Genomic DNA, 15,901 nt, shown 5'->3' on the forward strand with positions numbered 1-15,901 from the left:
AATTGCCATGTGGCAAAGGCAAGGCATTCTGGAGGCAGTGCAGGGGTGCGACCAAGGAGGAGCTTGACAGGCGCCTGTGTGAGGAGGCCTCTCTCTCCTTAGCCTCACAGACCAGACAGAACATAAAACAGGCCTGAAGATACCCTCACCTCAACATTCTGAACTCCTGCAATAAAGGGCCACAAGAGTTAACAGTGGATCAACTCTGTCCTGCCAAAGCAAGACATCCGAGGACTGGAGCCTGGTGGGAGAGAGTGTTCTCTGAGCTACGTCGATTATAACGGCCACTAGTATTAAAATTCGCAGAACACTGCAATGCCAAAACATAAAAACTGTGAAGAACAAAGAGTTACCAGGTCCATTTCCCGGTGACTCCTCTTCATTGTGGATTTACAGTGATCCTTTCTACGGGCATGCACTCCTTCCCATGGGCGTGCACTTGTGCAGGCCTCCAGCAGCGTGTCTCCACTCTTAGTGATGCTGCAGGCTGCTTCCAACCTAAGCCCTGATTTCTCTCCCCTTTCCCAGGCCTCTTACTACTGCAAGGGGCAGACCCTTCATCACCGCCTGCAATCATGTGAAAGGACTTATGAATTGCCTGGCGACTCAGTTAGCCTGAGCTTCAGACACTTCGGTGAGTTTATAACATGAAATTAGATCCATGCCAATATAAGTAATTGCCTCTCCAAGTGTTTCCTTGAGAACAGCTGATTTTCTGTTTTTCTGAGGAAGGAATGAGCAAGTCCTTCTCTGTAAACTACAGTGCTTTGTGCCCAACAGCCAATAATAGGCCCCTGGCAGAGGGTTAATACCTGGTTCTTCCATCTCAAACCAGTCTCCTCCAATACCTGCCAAGGCTGCCAACAGGTGTGGATATGGGAAGCCCACTTCTCCAAGGACTGACCTCTGTGAGCACACACACCGTGTCCAAGAAAGACCTTCGTATTCAGGGAAGTTTAGCACTGACGGTCATAATGATAACTGCTAAAACCCGTTTGATCTATAGTGAATACCAGACAATTTACCAAATTGTTTACGTGTACTGCCTCATTAGCATGCAAGGTACGAAATCCAATTTCCTAGGTTGAATTTTGTATAACTAAATACTAATTTACAACTGTGGCCTAAAAAATATAAATCTATCTCTTGGCAGCAAGGCCGGAGCCGACTGCTGCTGATGCTATCGATAAGGTTGCCAGTGACTCTCCAGACGGGCTTTGTTGAAAATGGCTTTTGGCTCCGAGCACCGATCTTCAAGAACGCATAGGCTGTGGGTCAGGCAATGCACAACAGTCAGTCAGCAAAGTTAGCTCGGAACCTGTCACCACCCAACCTGTGCAGTCCAGGCTTGTGCCTGGCCATCACCAATCAGATGATGGTCACTCATTCCAGGTTATAGTCATTCTATTTCTCCACTGGGGAAACTGCCACATTTTGTGTCAGAGAACAAAGAAAGTGAGGTAGGCCCTGCGAATGTACTTGAATATCGCAGTGTGATAACTCACAATTATAACCTGAGGTAGGAGGATCAGCATGAGTTCAAGGCCAGCCTGGGTCATAAAGTGAGTTCCAGGTCAGCCTAGGCTACAGTGAGACCCTGCCTCAAAAAAAAAAAAAAGAAAGAAAGAAACACACAAAGAAAGTTCTTAGACCCTCCACTCTGAGAGGAAGCCATCATTTCCCACATACAGCTATCTAACCAAAGCAGATGTCCATGGGATGGATGGAGGAGGGAGCAAAGGTTCTAAACGCTTGTAGAGCAGTCAGAGAGTGAGCGGCAGGCAGTGAGGAGAGGCACAGCCAGGATGGGCAACGCCTAAAGATGAGCAGAGTCTCGCCGTCACTGGGTTTCCTTAGTGCTCACACACGTAGGACAGAGTCAGGGGTGGCCAGGGTCGCCGAGCTCCTCATAGACTTATCTTAAGCCTCAGTGAGTGTGATATGAAAGGGTCTGAAAAACAGTTCAGCCTGAAACTGATCCATCCTTTCACCTCACGTTAATTAACTGTGCTTTCCATAACTTGCCGGGTACACCTGGCATCATGTTGGTCTAGATTCTATTTTTATTTATTTATTTATTTGCAAGGAACAAGACAGAAGGAGAGAGAGAATGGACACAATAGGGCCTCCAGCCACTGAAAGCAAGTTCTAGATGCAAGTAGCACTTTGTACTTCTGGCTGCACGTGGGTACTGGGGAATTGAACCCAGGTTGTTAGGCTTTACAGGCAGTACCTGAACTGCTGGGCCATCTCTCCATTCTATTTTCCTATTTTTATTCTATTATTCTATTTTTATGTGCATGTTCATGTGTGTTTGTGGGAATTAATGTGGGGGTGCACGTCCCAGAGAGCAGCCACAGGTGTTGTTCCTCAGGTGCCCACCCACCTTTTTAGAGACCAGGTCTCTCAGTGGCCTGCAGCTGGCCAGTGAGGTTAGACTGCTAGCCAACAAGCCCAAGGGATCCTGCTGCCCCCACCTCCCCAACACTTGTATTAGATGCATGTGCAGCCACACCCAGCATTTCTACATGTGTTCTGGACATCAAGTTTGGGTCCTCATGCTTACAAGGAAAGCAGTTTTCTGGCTGATCCCAGAAGACCCCCAGACCTTCTATTCTTCCAAATAGCTCTTTACTTCAGGAAGAACCATTTGCAAGGAACTATGTAGACTCCAAATTCAAGAAGTAAGGACATCAGCAGGACCTTTGTGTTAAACTTTCCCCAGACACAACTTCTAATTCAAACTAATGAATTAGAAGCTACTTAAGGCCCACTCATTGAAAATGTCATTACAAGAGAGAGAAAGCCCCAAGCCAACAGGTTCATAAAATACTAAAATCAACTAAAGCAGTTTTCAAAATGGGGAGTGTGCCTGCTTGAGTCACAAGAGGTGAAAGGCAGCAACCTCTGGGAATTGTGTCACAGCTGACAAAAGGCCTTATTTCCTTCTATTGATTGGCCGTGAGCGCCAATGTCTTCTTCACAGTGACTTCCAGGACAATGTGTACAGCACAGGAGTCCTCAACACACCACAGCTGCGCTACTGCCACAGGAAGGTCAGAAAATGGAAAACCTTTGTCCTCTGTTTCCAACTGAGAGCCTCAGTGGGTTTTTCCAAGACAGCCAGGACAATGTGTGCAGTGTTTTGTTTTAATTTACAAGCCAGTCTTGTTCATTGTGGTTTCCATAATGCAGGTCACTTTTACCCCATTTACTCTTGGTACAAAAACAGCTTGGAGCAGTTCAGAACTATCCAGGCGTCTCTAGCCTAGGGAAAGACAAAGCATCTGTAAGCTTACCTACCAGATCATTCCAGAGGGATGATAACCAAATTATCACCTATCATTCTTACCAACCTCTACTGGATACTAAGGGTCATTTGGCCTCAAGGAAGAAAATCCACTATGCTTTCTTCAGGGAATAACTGCAACCTGAAGCCAGGGCCATCTCCTTCCTTCAACCAAGCATGGGGCTCAAGGTGTCGGGGGCCGGTGTGGCTAATACATACCATAGATAAGATGGGACGTCTTCTGTCTTGGGAGTGGCAGGCAGGGCTGGGGCAACCTCTCAGAAGGTGAGATAGATGACCTTGGGTGTCAACTAGAGGGGTTTCAGAATCACCATGAAAACAAATCTCTACACATCTGAGAGGAAGTCCAAGGTTAAGCTAACTGAAGCGGGAGGACCCACCCTAAAGGTGGGGTGCCATTCCATGGGTGGGGGTGGGACTGAATAAAAGGAAGAGTGGCAGACACTATGCTCAGCAGGAACAGTCCAGGGAAATGGTAGCCACACGCATACTCCCTCCTACAGAAGTGGCAGCCTGGGTAGAGCAGATGATCTCTCGGAGCTGGCAGACTGACGGAGGACAGTCTCGTGGACAGAACAGTGGGCCTCAGGCACATCAGCCTGGCCATTTTCTCCCAGGTCTTCCCAGCTGGCATTTGCTCACGGGAGAAGGGCAGGAACGGCAGGTCTGGTGACACCAGTGGGCACTGCAAAGGACTTCAGTGCACACGAAAGCTGGACCCCCATGACAGTGAAGTTCCTGCTGTCCCTTCTGCAACAGTGCCCGCAGCTTATCCCCACATATGGCGGGAAGTGGTCAAATCAGCTTTAGACCACTACTAGGTTTGTCCACAGAGCATACAGGGGGGAATACTCAAATGTGGAGTTTTTCTAAGGTCATGGTGAACAACAATAACATAAGATGAAATCTTAAAAAAAGTTTGAATTGTAAGTGTTGAAATTAATAATGCCCTTCTCTCCAAATGAACATACAGCTGCGATGAAATTAAAGAGTATACGGAAATCTCATAATCAAGGGGGTAGCTTCATTCTCTTGTCATGTCCTACTTTGCAATGAAGTTCAAATGTATGCACCCAACAAGGAGGAAAGAAAGGGTAAGATAAGAGAGGGCAGAACCTCGTTGGTTAGAATACAGCACATACCAAGTAGGCGGTACAGATGACAGCCTTCCAGGAGACATGAAAGTGGCAGGGACTGCCCAGAGAGAGCTGAACCGTAGGAAGGATTACACACATTTTTTTAACAACTGAACAGCTCTTCAGGCCAAACACAAAAGTTAAGCAGAGGTCAATAACAAAAAACTCCCCATGGAAAGACATTTACCCTTATTGCCACCTGCAGATACTGTCTTTACCTTGAGAACAGTCCCTTGCAGGAAGTGGCCAGGCATTGCAGCATTCATCTAGCTCAAGAAAGCTACCTTCCTCACAGGTCTCTAGGCTCATATTTCACAAGTAAAGATGGAAGGAGTGATTGCAATGAAGCTGGGATAAACACCCTGACATTCACTTTGTCCCACAGTATCTGATCAAAGGGAACCAGCAGACACACAAATGAATGTTTGCACCATAGGAGAACCCACTCCTCTGCTTTTAGAGAACTTGGGCAGGCAGTGCTCAAAACCAAGCTTGGAAAGGGGTGTCCACATAAGTGAGGCCTATACAGTAAAATGTAGGCCATGCTTGCACAAACCCACTTGTAACTTCCCCAGCCCAATGTCCAAGGATAAGTCCTGTCACTGTACTTCTTGTAAAGGTTGGTAAATAACATTGCATGAATTAGGCATTATGAAACTCAACTGAGGGGCGAGTACAATGGCTCAGTGGTTAAAGGCACTTGCCTGCAAAGCCTGCCACCCAGAACTCAATTCCCAATCCACCCAAGTTGGATGCAAAAAAAAAAAAAGTGGCACAATCATATGGCATTTGTTTGCAGTGGCAAGAGGCCCTGAGACACAAGCATATCTGTGCACACGCCTATGCACATGTGCAGATAAATAACGTTTACATTTGCCACACCTGGCTTAAACAAAGAGAAACAAACTCAGCTGAGGCAGCGAGTAAGGCGCTTGCCCAGCAAGCAGGAAGATCTGAGTCTGACCCCCAGAACCCACTTCAGATGTAGGGCAAGGCTCCCAGCAATCCCAATGTGCGGAGGCGGAGACAGGAAGAGTCTGGACGTTCACTGGCTGGAAATCTACCCTAATCAGTGTGCTCGAGGCCAGTGAGAGACTCTGACTCAAAGAGCTGCATGCTGTTCAAGATAACAACCAAAACTGTCCGTTAGCCACCACATGTGTGTGCACACATATGAACACACACACGCCTCCACATGTGCACCAAGAAAGAGACATTTGGTGGAAAGAAAATGTGCTTAGCTTGGCAAGTGAAGGTGACAAGTGGGTGACAGGCTAACATCAGAGGGTTGGGGAGAATTCACCAAATCACGTTAACTTGGAGATGCGCATCTATCTCCTCTAAGAAACAGAAAATGATGTTTGTGGCTGTTGTGGTGATTTCCATTTACAGCAGAAGGTGGTATATCCATCAGAAAGTCTCATGATAAGCAGCCTGGGCTGACCATGAGAATAGATTACCTCTGGCAGCTGGCTTGGTACTTGTGGGATCCAAGACCACGTTTCTCAGCCAGTGTCTCCAAGTGGCCTCAGGAAACCTTACCTTCACAGTAGGCGGAGTCTCCCTGCACAGAGATGTAGCCATTCTTGCACTCGCAAGTAGCTTTTGTATTCCAGTTTTTGCACTCTGAGTTTTCTCCACATTTCGGTGCTTCTGCACAGAAGTTATGACCTAGAAGATGCAAATAACAGTTTGTCAAGTTTGGCTTTATTTTTTCAACACCAGTAAATGAAAGGAAAGAAGGCATCTTAGTGATAAAGCATGAAATATTTTGTATGATGCCAGAACATGTGACAACATACCTTGGCACTGGGCAAGTGTGTGTTGAGTAGGGAGTTTAGACTACAAATAGGAAACTGGGGACCCTATGGCTAAGGAGGTGTTGTTTCCCCCACACTCAGATTGGACAGCACTGTTCCCATCTGAAGCCCTCGGGCCATGCTGCCCCTGAGCAGTCCTTCTATGACTTCCGATGTGTAGTATTTTATAATTGTTTCATTATAACACGTGGGATGTTTACCAAAGGATTTATAACAGAAGTGTATGAATATATAAGACGAAATTGATCTAATGATATTTTCAGTATCTCTGGAAACAACTCCAGTGACAACTCCTGCCAGGCATGCCAGATAACTATCCTGAATTTCTCTTAATCATTTCTGTGCATATATCTATAATTTCATCATAGATTGGTGCTTATTCCTAAATAAATATTTCATTATTCTGACTTTAAAGCTCACATAATGAAATCATCTAGGAGATACATTTCTATGCTGTGCTCTGTCCACGATTTCTAATACTAGTTAATGTCTAATGTCCTCACATGTCCACGTTGCATATATTCTATGACATGAATAGTCCATAACACATTCCCTCTGTTCACACTTTCTAATACTAGTTAATGTCTATGTCCTCACATGTCCACGCTGCATATATTCTATGACATGAACAGTCCATAACACAGTCCCTCTGTTCACACTTTCTAATACTGGTTAACGCCTATGGTACTCACGTGTCCAAGCTGCATATATTCTATGACATGAACAGTCCATAACACACTTCCTCTGTTCACACTTTCTAATACTGGTTAATGTCTATGGTACTAACATGTCCAAGCTGCATATATTCTATGACATGAAGAGTCCATAACACATCCCCTCTGTTCACACTTTCTAATACTGGTTAATGTCTATGGTACTAACAAGTACACGTTGCATATATATTATGGCATGAAGAGTCCATAACACACTCCCGCAGTTCAAACTTTCTAATACTGGTTAATGCCTATGGTACTAACATGTCCACGTTGCATATATAATATGGCATGAAGAGTCCATAACACACTCCCGCGGTTCAAACTTTCTAATACTGGTTAATGCCTATGGTACTAACATGTCCACGCTGCATATATTCTATGGCATGAAGAGTCCATAACATATTCCCTCTGTTCACACTTTCTAATACTGGTTAATGCCTATGGCACTCACGTGTCCAAGCTGCATATATACTATGGCATGATGAGTCCATAACATACTCCCTCTGTTCACACTTTCTAATACTGGTTGACGCCTATGGTACTAACATGTCCAAGCTGCATATATTCTATGGCATGAAGAGTCTATAACACACTCCCTCTGTTCACACTTTCTAATACTGGTTAATGTCTATGGTACTAACATGTCCACGCTGCATATATACTATGGCATGAAGAGTCCATAACACACTCCCTCTGTTCATACTTTCTAATACTGGTTAACGCCTATGGTACTAACATGTCCACGCTGCATATATTCTATGGCATGAAGAGTCCATAACATATTCCCTCTGTTCACACTTTCTAATACTGGTTAATGTCTATGGTACTAACATGTCCACACTGCATATATTCTATGGCATGAAGAGTCCATAACATATTCCCTCTGTTCACACTTTCTAATACTGGTTAATGCCTATGGTACTAACATGTCCACGCTGCATATATACTATGACATGAACAGTCCATAGCACACTCCTCTGTTCACACTTTCTAATACTGGTTAACTCCTATGGTACTAACATGTCCACGCTGCATATATTCTATGGCATGAAGAGTCCATAACACACTCCCTCTGTTCACACTTTCTAATACTGGTTAATGTCTATGGTACTAACATGTCCACGCTGCATATATTCTATGGCATGACAAGTCCATAACACACTCCCTCTGTTCACACTTTCTAATACTGGTTAATGCCTATGGTACTAACATGTCCATGTTGCATATATTCTATGGCATGAAGAGTCCATAACATGCTCCCTCTGTTCACACTTTCTACCTCTGGTTAATGCCTATGGTACTTACATGCCCACACTGCATATATTCTATGGCATGAAGAGTCCATAACATATTCCCTCTGTTCACACTTTCTAATACTGGTTAATGCCTATGGTACTCATGTGTCCAAGCTGCATATATACTATGGCATGAACAGTCCATAACACATTCCCTCTGTGTGTGTGAATGTATTTTACATAGGCTTCCTTGTGATTTCTTAATATTAGGACTGGTGATGTCTTTCACTGTTCTGGAATTGTCTCAAAACTTTTCTCTTTAAACCTTGTGCCTTCACCATTCTCTCCAGCCTTTTCCCACATTTTAGCTAGATAACTGGTCACGCTTGCCTTGTTGCCTCTTACACTTGGTGTTCACATAAACCACTTTACTTTCCACAGAGATTTTCCTCATTGACTACACTCCCTAGGGGAATCACCATATAAGATTTTTCCTTGAGCATCTCCAACTGACCTCACACTGTCTCCTGTCTTCTAACATAGTGCCCATCAGAAGCTGGAAAGTTGGGGGTATGCATATGCGTTAAAATGGCATCACATGTCTTCAAATGGCTGCTTTCTTATTGTTGCCATCACTAATGCCAGCTTTACCAAGTTACAAAAAAAGTTTTTTATTCAATAGCACTTGAAGGTGAACTAGAGAGGAAAAGTTATACAACACTCTGAATGTTCAAAAGCCATAAGAATCTATGGCGTGCTTTCTCATCCTTACATCAGCACACAGCGGCCACAACATTAATTCTCCTCCATCACATACAGCGGGCCCACAGCAATCTTAGGCAGGAATTTATACTTCAGAGTCGGCACCTGCCCGCCACCGTGCACTGCGCTGCCTACACACAGACACTTAGGAAATTCATGGGTGCCTGCCCAGGGGTGCTCACTGGACTCACGGATGTCTCCCATGGGTGCTCACTGAACTCACGGATGTCCAGTCACGGGTGCTCACTGGACTCACGGATGTCCAGCCACGCGTGCTCACTGGACTCACAGATGTCCAGCCACAGGTGCTCACTGAGCTCACGGATGTCTCCGTGGGTGCTCACTGGACTCACGGATGTCTCCCGTGGGTGCTCACTGAGCTCTCGGATGTCTCCCGTGGGTGCTCACTGGGCTCACAGATGTCTCCCGTGGGTGCTCACTGAGCTCACAGATGTCCGCCATGGGTGCTCACTGGACTCACAGATGTCCACCATGGGTGCTCACTGGACTCACGGATGTCTCCCGTGGGTGCTCACTGGACTCATGGATGTCTCCCATGGGTGCTCACTGGACTCACGGATGTCTCCCGTGGGTGTTCACTGGACTCACGGATGTTTCCCGTGGGTGCTCACTGGACTCACGGATGTCTGCCATGCGTGCTCACTGAACTCATGGATCCCCCACCATAAACACCTGAAGGCAACCTGGACTTTATACCTAGCCACCACATTTCTTTCTTGAACATAACTACACTCAAGTATTGTTTATAGTACAAACATCTCCTGAGGGAAGTAGTTCAGATGTTTTGGCGGAGGACATTCCCAAGGCTGTGCCACAATCAGCACTGCTCTGCTTAGAAAGCTCTCACCCACTGCACAGCTGGCTGTGTCCATCCTTCAAAGCTCACCTTGGCATCTGCACTGACTGCCAGCTCGGAAGTCCTCAATTAAGGCTCTGCTTCCAGAATGTTTCTGAAAGCTTCCCTTTCTTCTCTGGCATGTCTGAGTGGCATGGCCTTTGAGACCCACGGCTTGCTCTCCTGGTTATCTGTCTTCAGTTACCACCCAGTCCCCACGCTCCACCCTTCGCTGCCCCAGTCTCCAGCTCCTGCTATACTTCAGTACGATGTTCTTCTCAGCTGCTCATCAACATGATCTGGTGCCTTTGTGCTCTCAAAATTCCCTTCCTCCTGAAATACCAGCTGCATTGTTTCATTTCCTATGTAGCTGGAAGCTATATCCTAGACATGCACACAAATAAACTGACCTATGTTCAAGGTTTTTATCTACTTTTAGTACATGATTTTGAATCTCTATTACCCTGCAAGGAGAAGCACATGGTGACATCTCTAATCTAGGATTTTCCAAAAATACCGAACACCTTAATTATCAAAGCTGCCATTTACTGTCTTCTTCCAGTATGTCTTCTGACCTGGGGTCTCTGCTTGTTAGAACCTCTGACCTCACCACAGTAGTAAAGATCACTATCACCCCCACAGCTTAGGGAGAAGTAGCTAGAACTTTGTGTATCCAAGGTAACATAATCATAACTGGATCCTATGGGTCTTGTTGGGATAACTAAGAAAGTAATTCTTCTGCGATTTAAATGCCTGGGAGCATAAACAACTGCTAGCAATATATTCTCTGATAATGTCTGTAGATTGCAACCCTTCTGTGTAAAAAGAAAAATGCTTCAACTGTACCATTTAGGACACAACTACAGCTCTGCAGAACTTCCGAGCAGCAATTAAACATGGGTCAACTTTTGTGCCAGTCATCCACAGGCATTGGTGAGAACATCTGCCTTCCTCTAGGAGAAATGATGAGGAAATTGGTCCCCTCTACAAGCCCAGGAACCCACATGGACTGCCTGGCCTACCTCACAGACCCTGCCCATCCCCCCTCCGTCCCCCTTCATGCAATCATCACCGCTCTCCACCTCATCGCTCAAACCCAAGCTTCAAAGGTTCTCCACATCCACTGTAGCACTTGTATCCACTCAGACCTGAGAAGCATGAGTCATGCCTGCCCCTGCCCTTCAAAAGCCAGCCCTCCAAAGCTCTGCCAATTTTACATGTTATGCTCTATATATTTATTACTTTGTGTGTCTGGGATCAAACCCAGGACCTTAGATATGTGGGGCAAGCACTCTACCACTAGCTACACGCCTTGACCCTTATTCTATACACATCACCTCAGTTTAGGAGTCTCTCTTGCAGGTCCCGGCAGTAATGATAAAGCGCACCCTGCTGCATTCTACTACCACCTCTCAAGTGGAAATCACTCAGTTTCCCTCCCACTCCCCTCTTGCCTGTCTCCAATCCATCTTCCACTGAACATGATTTCTTAAAACACAGATTTGATCCTCTCTCCCTTTAAAAATCTTTCAAAAGCTTTTAATTTTAATTAAAATACAAAATATTTAACTTCAAGTTGAGGCAACAACCACTTCACTCTCTGTCCCTTCCTTTAATTTTTCATGGTGTGTGTGTGTGTGTGTGTGTGTGTGTGTGTGTGTGTGTGTGTGTTTGTGTGTGTGTTTCAATAGGGTCTTATGTAGCCTAGACTGGCTTTAAACTCACTATGTAGCTGAATATGACCCTGAACCTCTAAGCCCCCTACCTCCCCCTCCTGAGTGCTGGGGATTCAGGCATGCACCGTCATATCTGGTTTGCACAGTGCTAGGTGCATGCTAGGTAAACACTCAACCAACTGAGCTTCAGCCCAAGCCCCACCTCTATACTTACAATCTCTTTTCTGATTCAAGGGCTTTGCAAACTTATTTCACCAACTGAAACCATCTGTATCCTCCCTGCTAGAACAGCTCAGCCTCTTTAAACATAATCCACTCATGACAGCAAGAAAAGTCTGGCCAGTAAGTACGTGGTCTCAGTTAAGCAGGAATAATCCGTCTGGAGCCCCATCATGAAGTGTGAGGGTTGGAGGTAACAGTGACGCTTAATGGACGATTGCTAAGAAAGTCATCCCAAACCCTCCCAGCCACCCACAAGAGTGGTGAGAATGAGCAGTGCATGAGGTGATGTTATCTTTATTAGATTAACTTGACAATTTCACAACACATACATATGTCCAAGAGTCACATTTCGGCTGGAAATACCATGATTCTGTCAGTTATCAGAGCTGAATGTCACATGAGTTACTGAGATACCTCAGTAGAGCTGAAGAACAATTTTATAAAAGGAAAATAACGGCAAACACACTTTCATACACACAAGCACACACACACATGCACACTTCGGATTCAGGGAGTCATTTTCTGTTTCCCAAAGCTAAATTAAGCACCACTCTCACCATGCTTCTCTGATCTTGTTTAGAGCAGTTATTACAATGACTAATTATGGGCTTCTCTGTGCTTTTAGCAGTAGACATCTACCTCCCCGTAGAAACTCACCTCTACAAGGAGAAGGACCGTGCAAACCTGTTCAGTTGTTCCTAAGACCATATCCCAGGAACTGCAGCACTCAGCTAGTATTTTTCAGCTGATCCCTAAATCACCACACTTCTTCCAACTTATAGTTAGAAGTATTTTAAGGATAAATAAACAGGGCCTGAACTATGTTCTCTATGAATACACCACTGCTACATGATCAAAGAGATGAGATATACACTGAAATATGACTGCTAGACTCCTTCCATCACCTCACACAACTGTCCACTCATGATTTTAATCATCTAGTGAAATTCAAGGGCTGCTGGCTCTGGCCGAGGAGACCAGCACTCTATCAACCACAATGACATCTTCCAGGGCCTGCAATGCCTGAACCTTGCCAAACTAATAAACCTTGCCTTAAGAAATACCTCATTAGTTTTCATGCCCTAGAGTCTCAACATCAGAAGAAAAATAACTTGTCACTCAACAAAACACCACCCACAAATGAGATATCAAGACAATTATGATCCTCTAAGAGGTTTCTTTAAGTGCTGAAAATGATCAGATGCTCCAAGAAACACACAACCTGCCAAAAAGAAGTTTCTGCTATTACTAAGGACATCCAACAAATTCTTGCAAAGTTCCGTTCTTTCATTCAGCTAAAATTTAGTGAACACCTAGAATATGCCCAGTTACTGTGTTAGGCAATCAGAATGTAGCGGGGGAACCACCTTAGATCTAAAAATGGCCTCACTCACCTTACACTCTAGCAGAGGTTCCTGGCCTTGAGCAGTGGACTGCGATATTATGGATATTAGAACACAGAGAGGCAAAGAGCTCCAGGGAAGAAGCACAGAGAAAGGTCCCAACACGGGATTGTGAAGAGGAGTTGTGGGGATGAGTGAGGTTGGCTGGACAGGACACAGGAGTGCCAAACACAGAGCAGCAAGTGTCCGTGACATGCTTTAGGAGATAGGGAAGAAACCTTAAAAGTAGGGTGAGGGTCTCATACCTCCCTCTTCTTACTGAGAGATGAAAATCTGGACTTCCCTAGTGGCCCTATATCTACATTTCTGTAACAAGAACACTAGAGAACCTGGGTTTCTTTATTTCCATTGCTCCGGAACACCGTGGTGCTTCCCCTGCTTCCACTGTCACATCTCTCTGCACTCTTTGTAATCATAGCCACACCATCTGTTGATCTTGCTGCCTCTCTGAATGCTGCTGCTATGGTGGACAGGTACCGGTATGATGTGCCTGTGACTTCCTCGGTAGGCAGGACCTAGTCCTGATGAGGTCAAAATGGGTGTCATACAGAACACCACTGCTTGCACTCCATCTCCTACCCAAAATGTACTTTCCAGCATACTAAGCCATTCATGTTTGAAATTACATACCTGGGCATTCTGAAAATGCACCCAAAATTCTTCTACCATAGGCAAAATTCCAAAGGCCAGCATCGCTTCAGTCCACCGCAGCTCGCCCAACCCTCTAATGCGTGTGAGGAGCAGCAGCATGGCCCGTGTGCCTCAGAGGCAGAGTTCATTCGACCAAGAACTGTTTAAGAGAGACTGCCCAAAGATCCTTTCCGAGACTGGCTGTCCCTGGGGCCTCCTCAACCAAGATGCGTGCTGAGGAGAAACCAGAACCCTCGACATGAGAGCATCTCTTCAGCCTTCTGTGGAAAGATGACTGGGCCATCAGAACAGACCCATTATAGATTAACTTCAAATCTCACAGGTCCTGTCTTAGGACACAAATGGTCAACATTTCAGAGTCTTTCTGCCCGAGGCTGCCTGGCCCTAATTTTAAGTATTTCATTTTGAATCCGTGTCCATCTTTGAGGGAGTCCTAAACCCTTAGCCATTGGAACTAGGTCACAGCCACTGAATTCAGGCCTTCCTTACAGGGCACTGTCCTTCAGATGCCCTCTACTCACAGCCTCTGAAGCTGAAAGTACCCTGTCTTCTCCGCCCACTGTAGCTCCTGGGTCCAGGGGTCTGATCAGATCCCATCTGTCACTTCGCAGAGGGTCGGGCCCAGCCGCACACTGGCAGCTCCTCTGTGCGCGTGAGCTTGCGTGCTCATTAAGTGCCTCTGTTCCTCACAAACACCCTGAAGTCCTCTGTCTAAAACACTTCAGTCACACATTTACCTGAAATGATCAGGAAGATGGGGAAACAAAGTCACGTGGTACCAAGATTCTTTGGGAGGACTTAATTGAAGAGCATAAAATCCTAAATAGTCCAAGTAGTCTCAACTCATTTCAGTCCAGAGCAGATAACAAGGCAAGTGAGCATGAATTAAAATTACAGATAAACACATTTGGAACAGATGTTGGAAAGAACTTTTCTCCAACATTGAAAGTCATCAACATGCCATGAAACCCTCCAAAGTCAGTGGCAACATCAAAGATACAATTAGAGCTGATCATGAGGGGAATAAAACTTGGGAGGAATGTGTCATGGATTTGGGGGTGGGCCAAGGAATGGTGTGTTTTCCTGGAGTAGTCCTGAGAATGCATCATCAAGATTATTAGCTGGTTTGTTTTGCTTTGTTGTGTGTGTGTGTGTGTGTGTGTGTGTGTGTGTGTGTGTGTGTGTGTGTGTGTATGTTTCAGCCATTAACTGAAGACACCAGAAATTCATGTGCAATCTTCTTCTGTGACCCACAGTCAGACCTTCTTCACAGGAAGTCACACCAGAGCTGCTGGCCCTCTACATAGTGATCTCAAACTCCAAATAGATAAGTCCTTACTATGACCATTACCTCAAAATAATGAATAATGTGAGTAGATTGCATGTTTCCACTGCAGGCTGCTCTGAGGAATCCGAGAAAAGCTGACCAGGGATCCTTTGGGTGGAACTGCTGTAGACTAAGACCTTGAGCCCAAATTTCAAAGAGTCACCAACAGTTCCATCACCTCTATTCCTTTTGCTTCCCTTTTCAAACTGTACTTTGGATTTTTTTCTGGGGCAGACTTAACTTCCTTTTTAGCTGGTCACCTACACTTTTCTCTGCAGACAAAGGGAATTTGTTACAGCATTTGACATGACTCAAGAATTAAAAAGGCAAGGTCCTGAAGCCCCTATTTGCATAACACACCTATTCATACACTGAAGGCTAAATGCCACAAGAACCCGTCATTCTTAACCGCAAGGTCCTGCATTCAAATCCCACAAAGGGATAAATTCAGTGTAAAGCCATAGTCTGTGTAGCTTTCATCTTTCTTAGGGTGACAGCTGCTATTGTCAATTTGATGGGACCTAGAATCACGGAAAGATTATCAAGATTGGGATGGCCACTAAGCATGCCTGTGAGGGATTATCTGGATTAGATTAATTGAGGCGGGAAGAGCATCTTAACAGGGAGGAGCACCATTCCATCTGCCAGGCTCCTGGACCTCATGAAAGGAGCCTGAAGAGAGCTGAGCAAGGGGAAGTCACCCCTCTGCTTCCTCACTGTGTTGAATGAGACCAGCTGCCTCCTGACTGAGCCTGCCACCACGCCCTCCCCACCACAATGACCTGTA

The 15,901-nt window shown here is 45.4% G+C and overlaps 1 protein-coding gene across 4 annotated transcripts in view; it reads right to left on the reverse strand.

Moving 5' to 3' along the window:
• Window positions 1–15,901, reverse strand: part of Nell1 (neural EGFL like 1) — a 916,515-nt gene that overhangs the window by 610,941 nt on the left and 289,673 nt on the right. For all 4 annotated transcript variants that reach the window (XM_045145536.1, XM_045145534.1, XM_045145535.1 and 1 more), the window contains one exon: window positions 5,989–6,117. In XM_045145536.1, coding sequence (XP_045001471.1) covers window positions 5,989–6,117 — 129 coding nt within the window. The remainder of the gene's footprint in view (window positions 1–5,988; window positions 6,118–15,901) is intronic.

The sequence above is a fragment of the Jaculus jaculus genome, chromosome 3, assembly GCF_020740685.1.
Source record: "Jaculus jaculus isolate mJacJac1 chromosome 3, mJacJac1.mat.Y.cur, whole genome shotgun sequence".
NCBI classification, from domain to species: Eukaryota; Metazoa; Chordata; class Mammalia; order Rodentia; family Dipodidae; genus Jaculus; species Jaculus jaculus.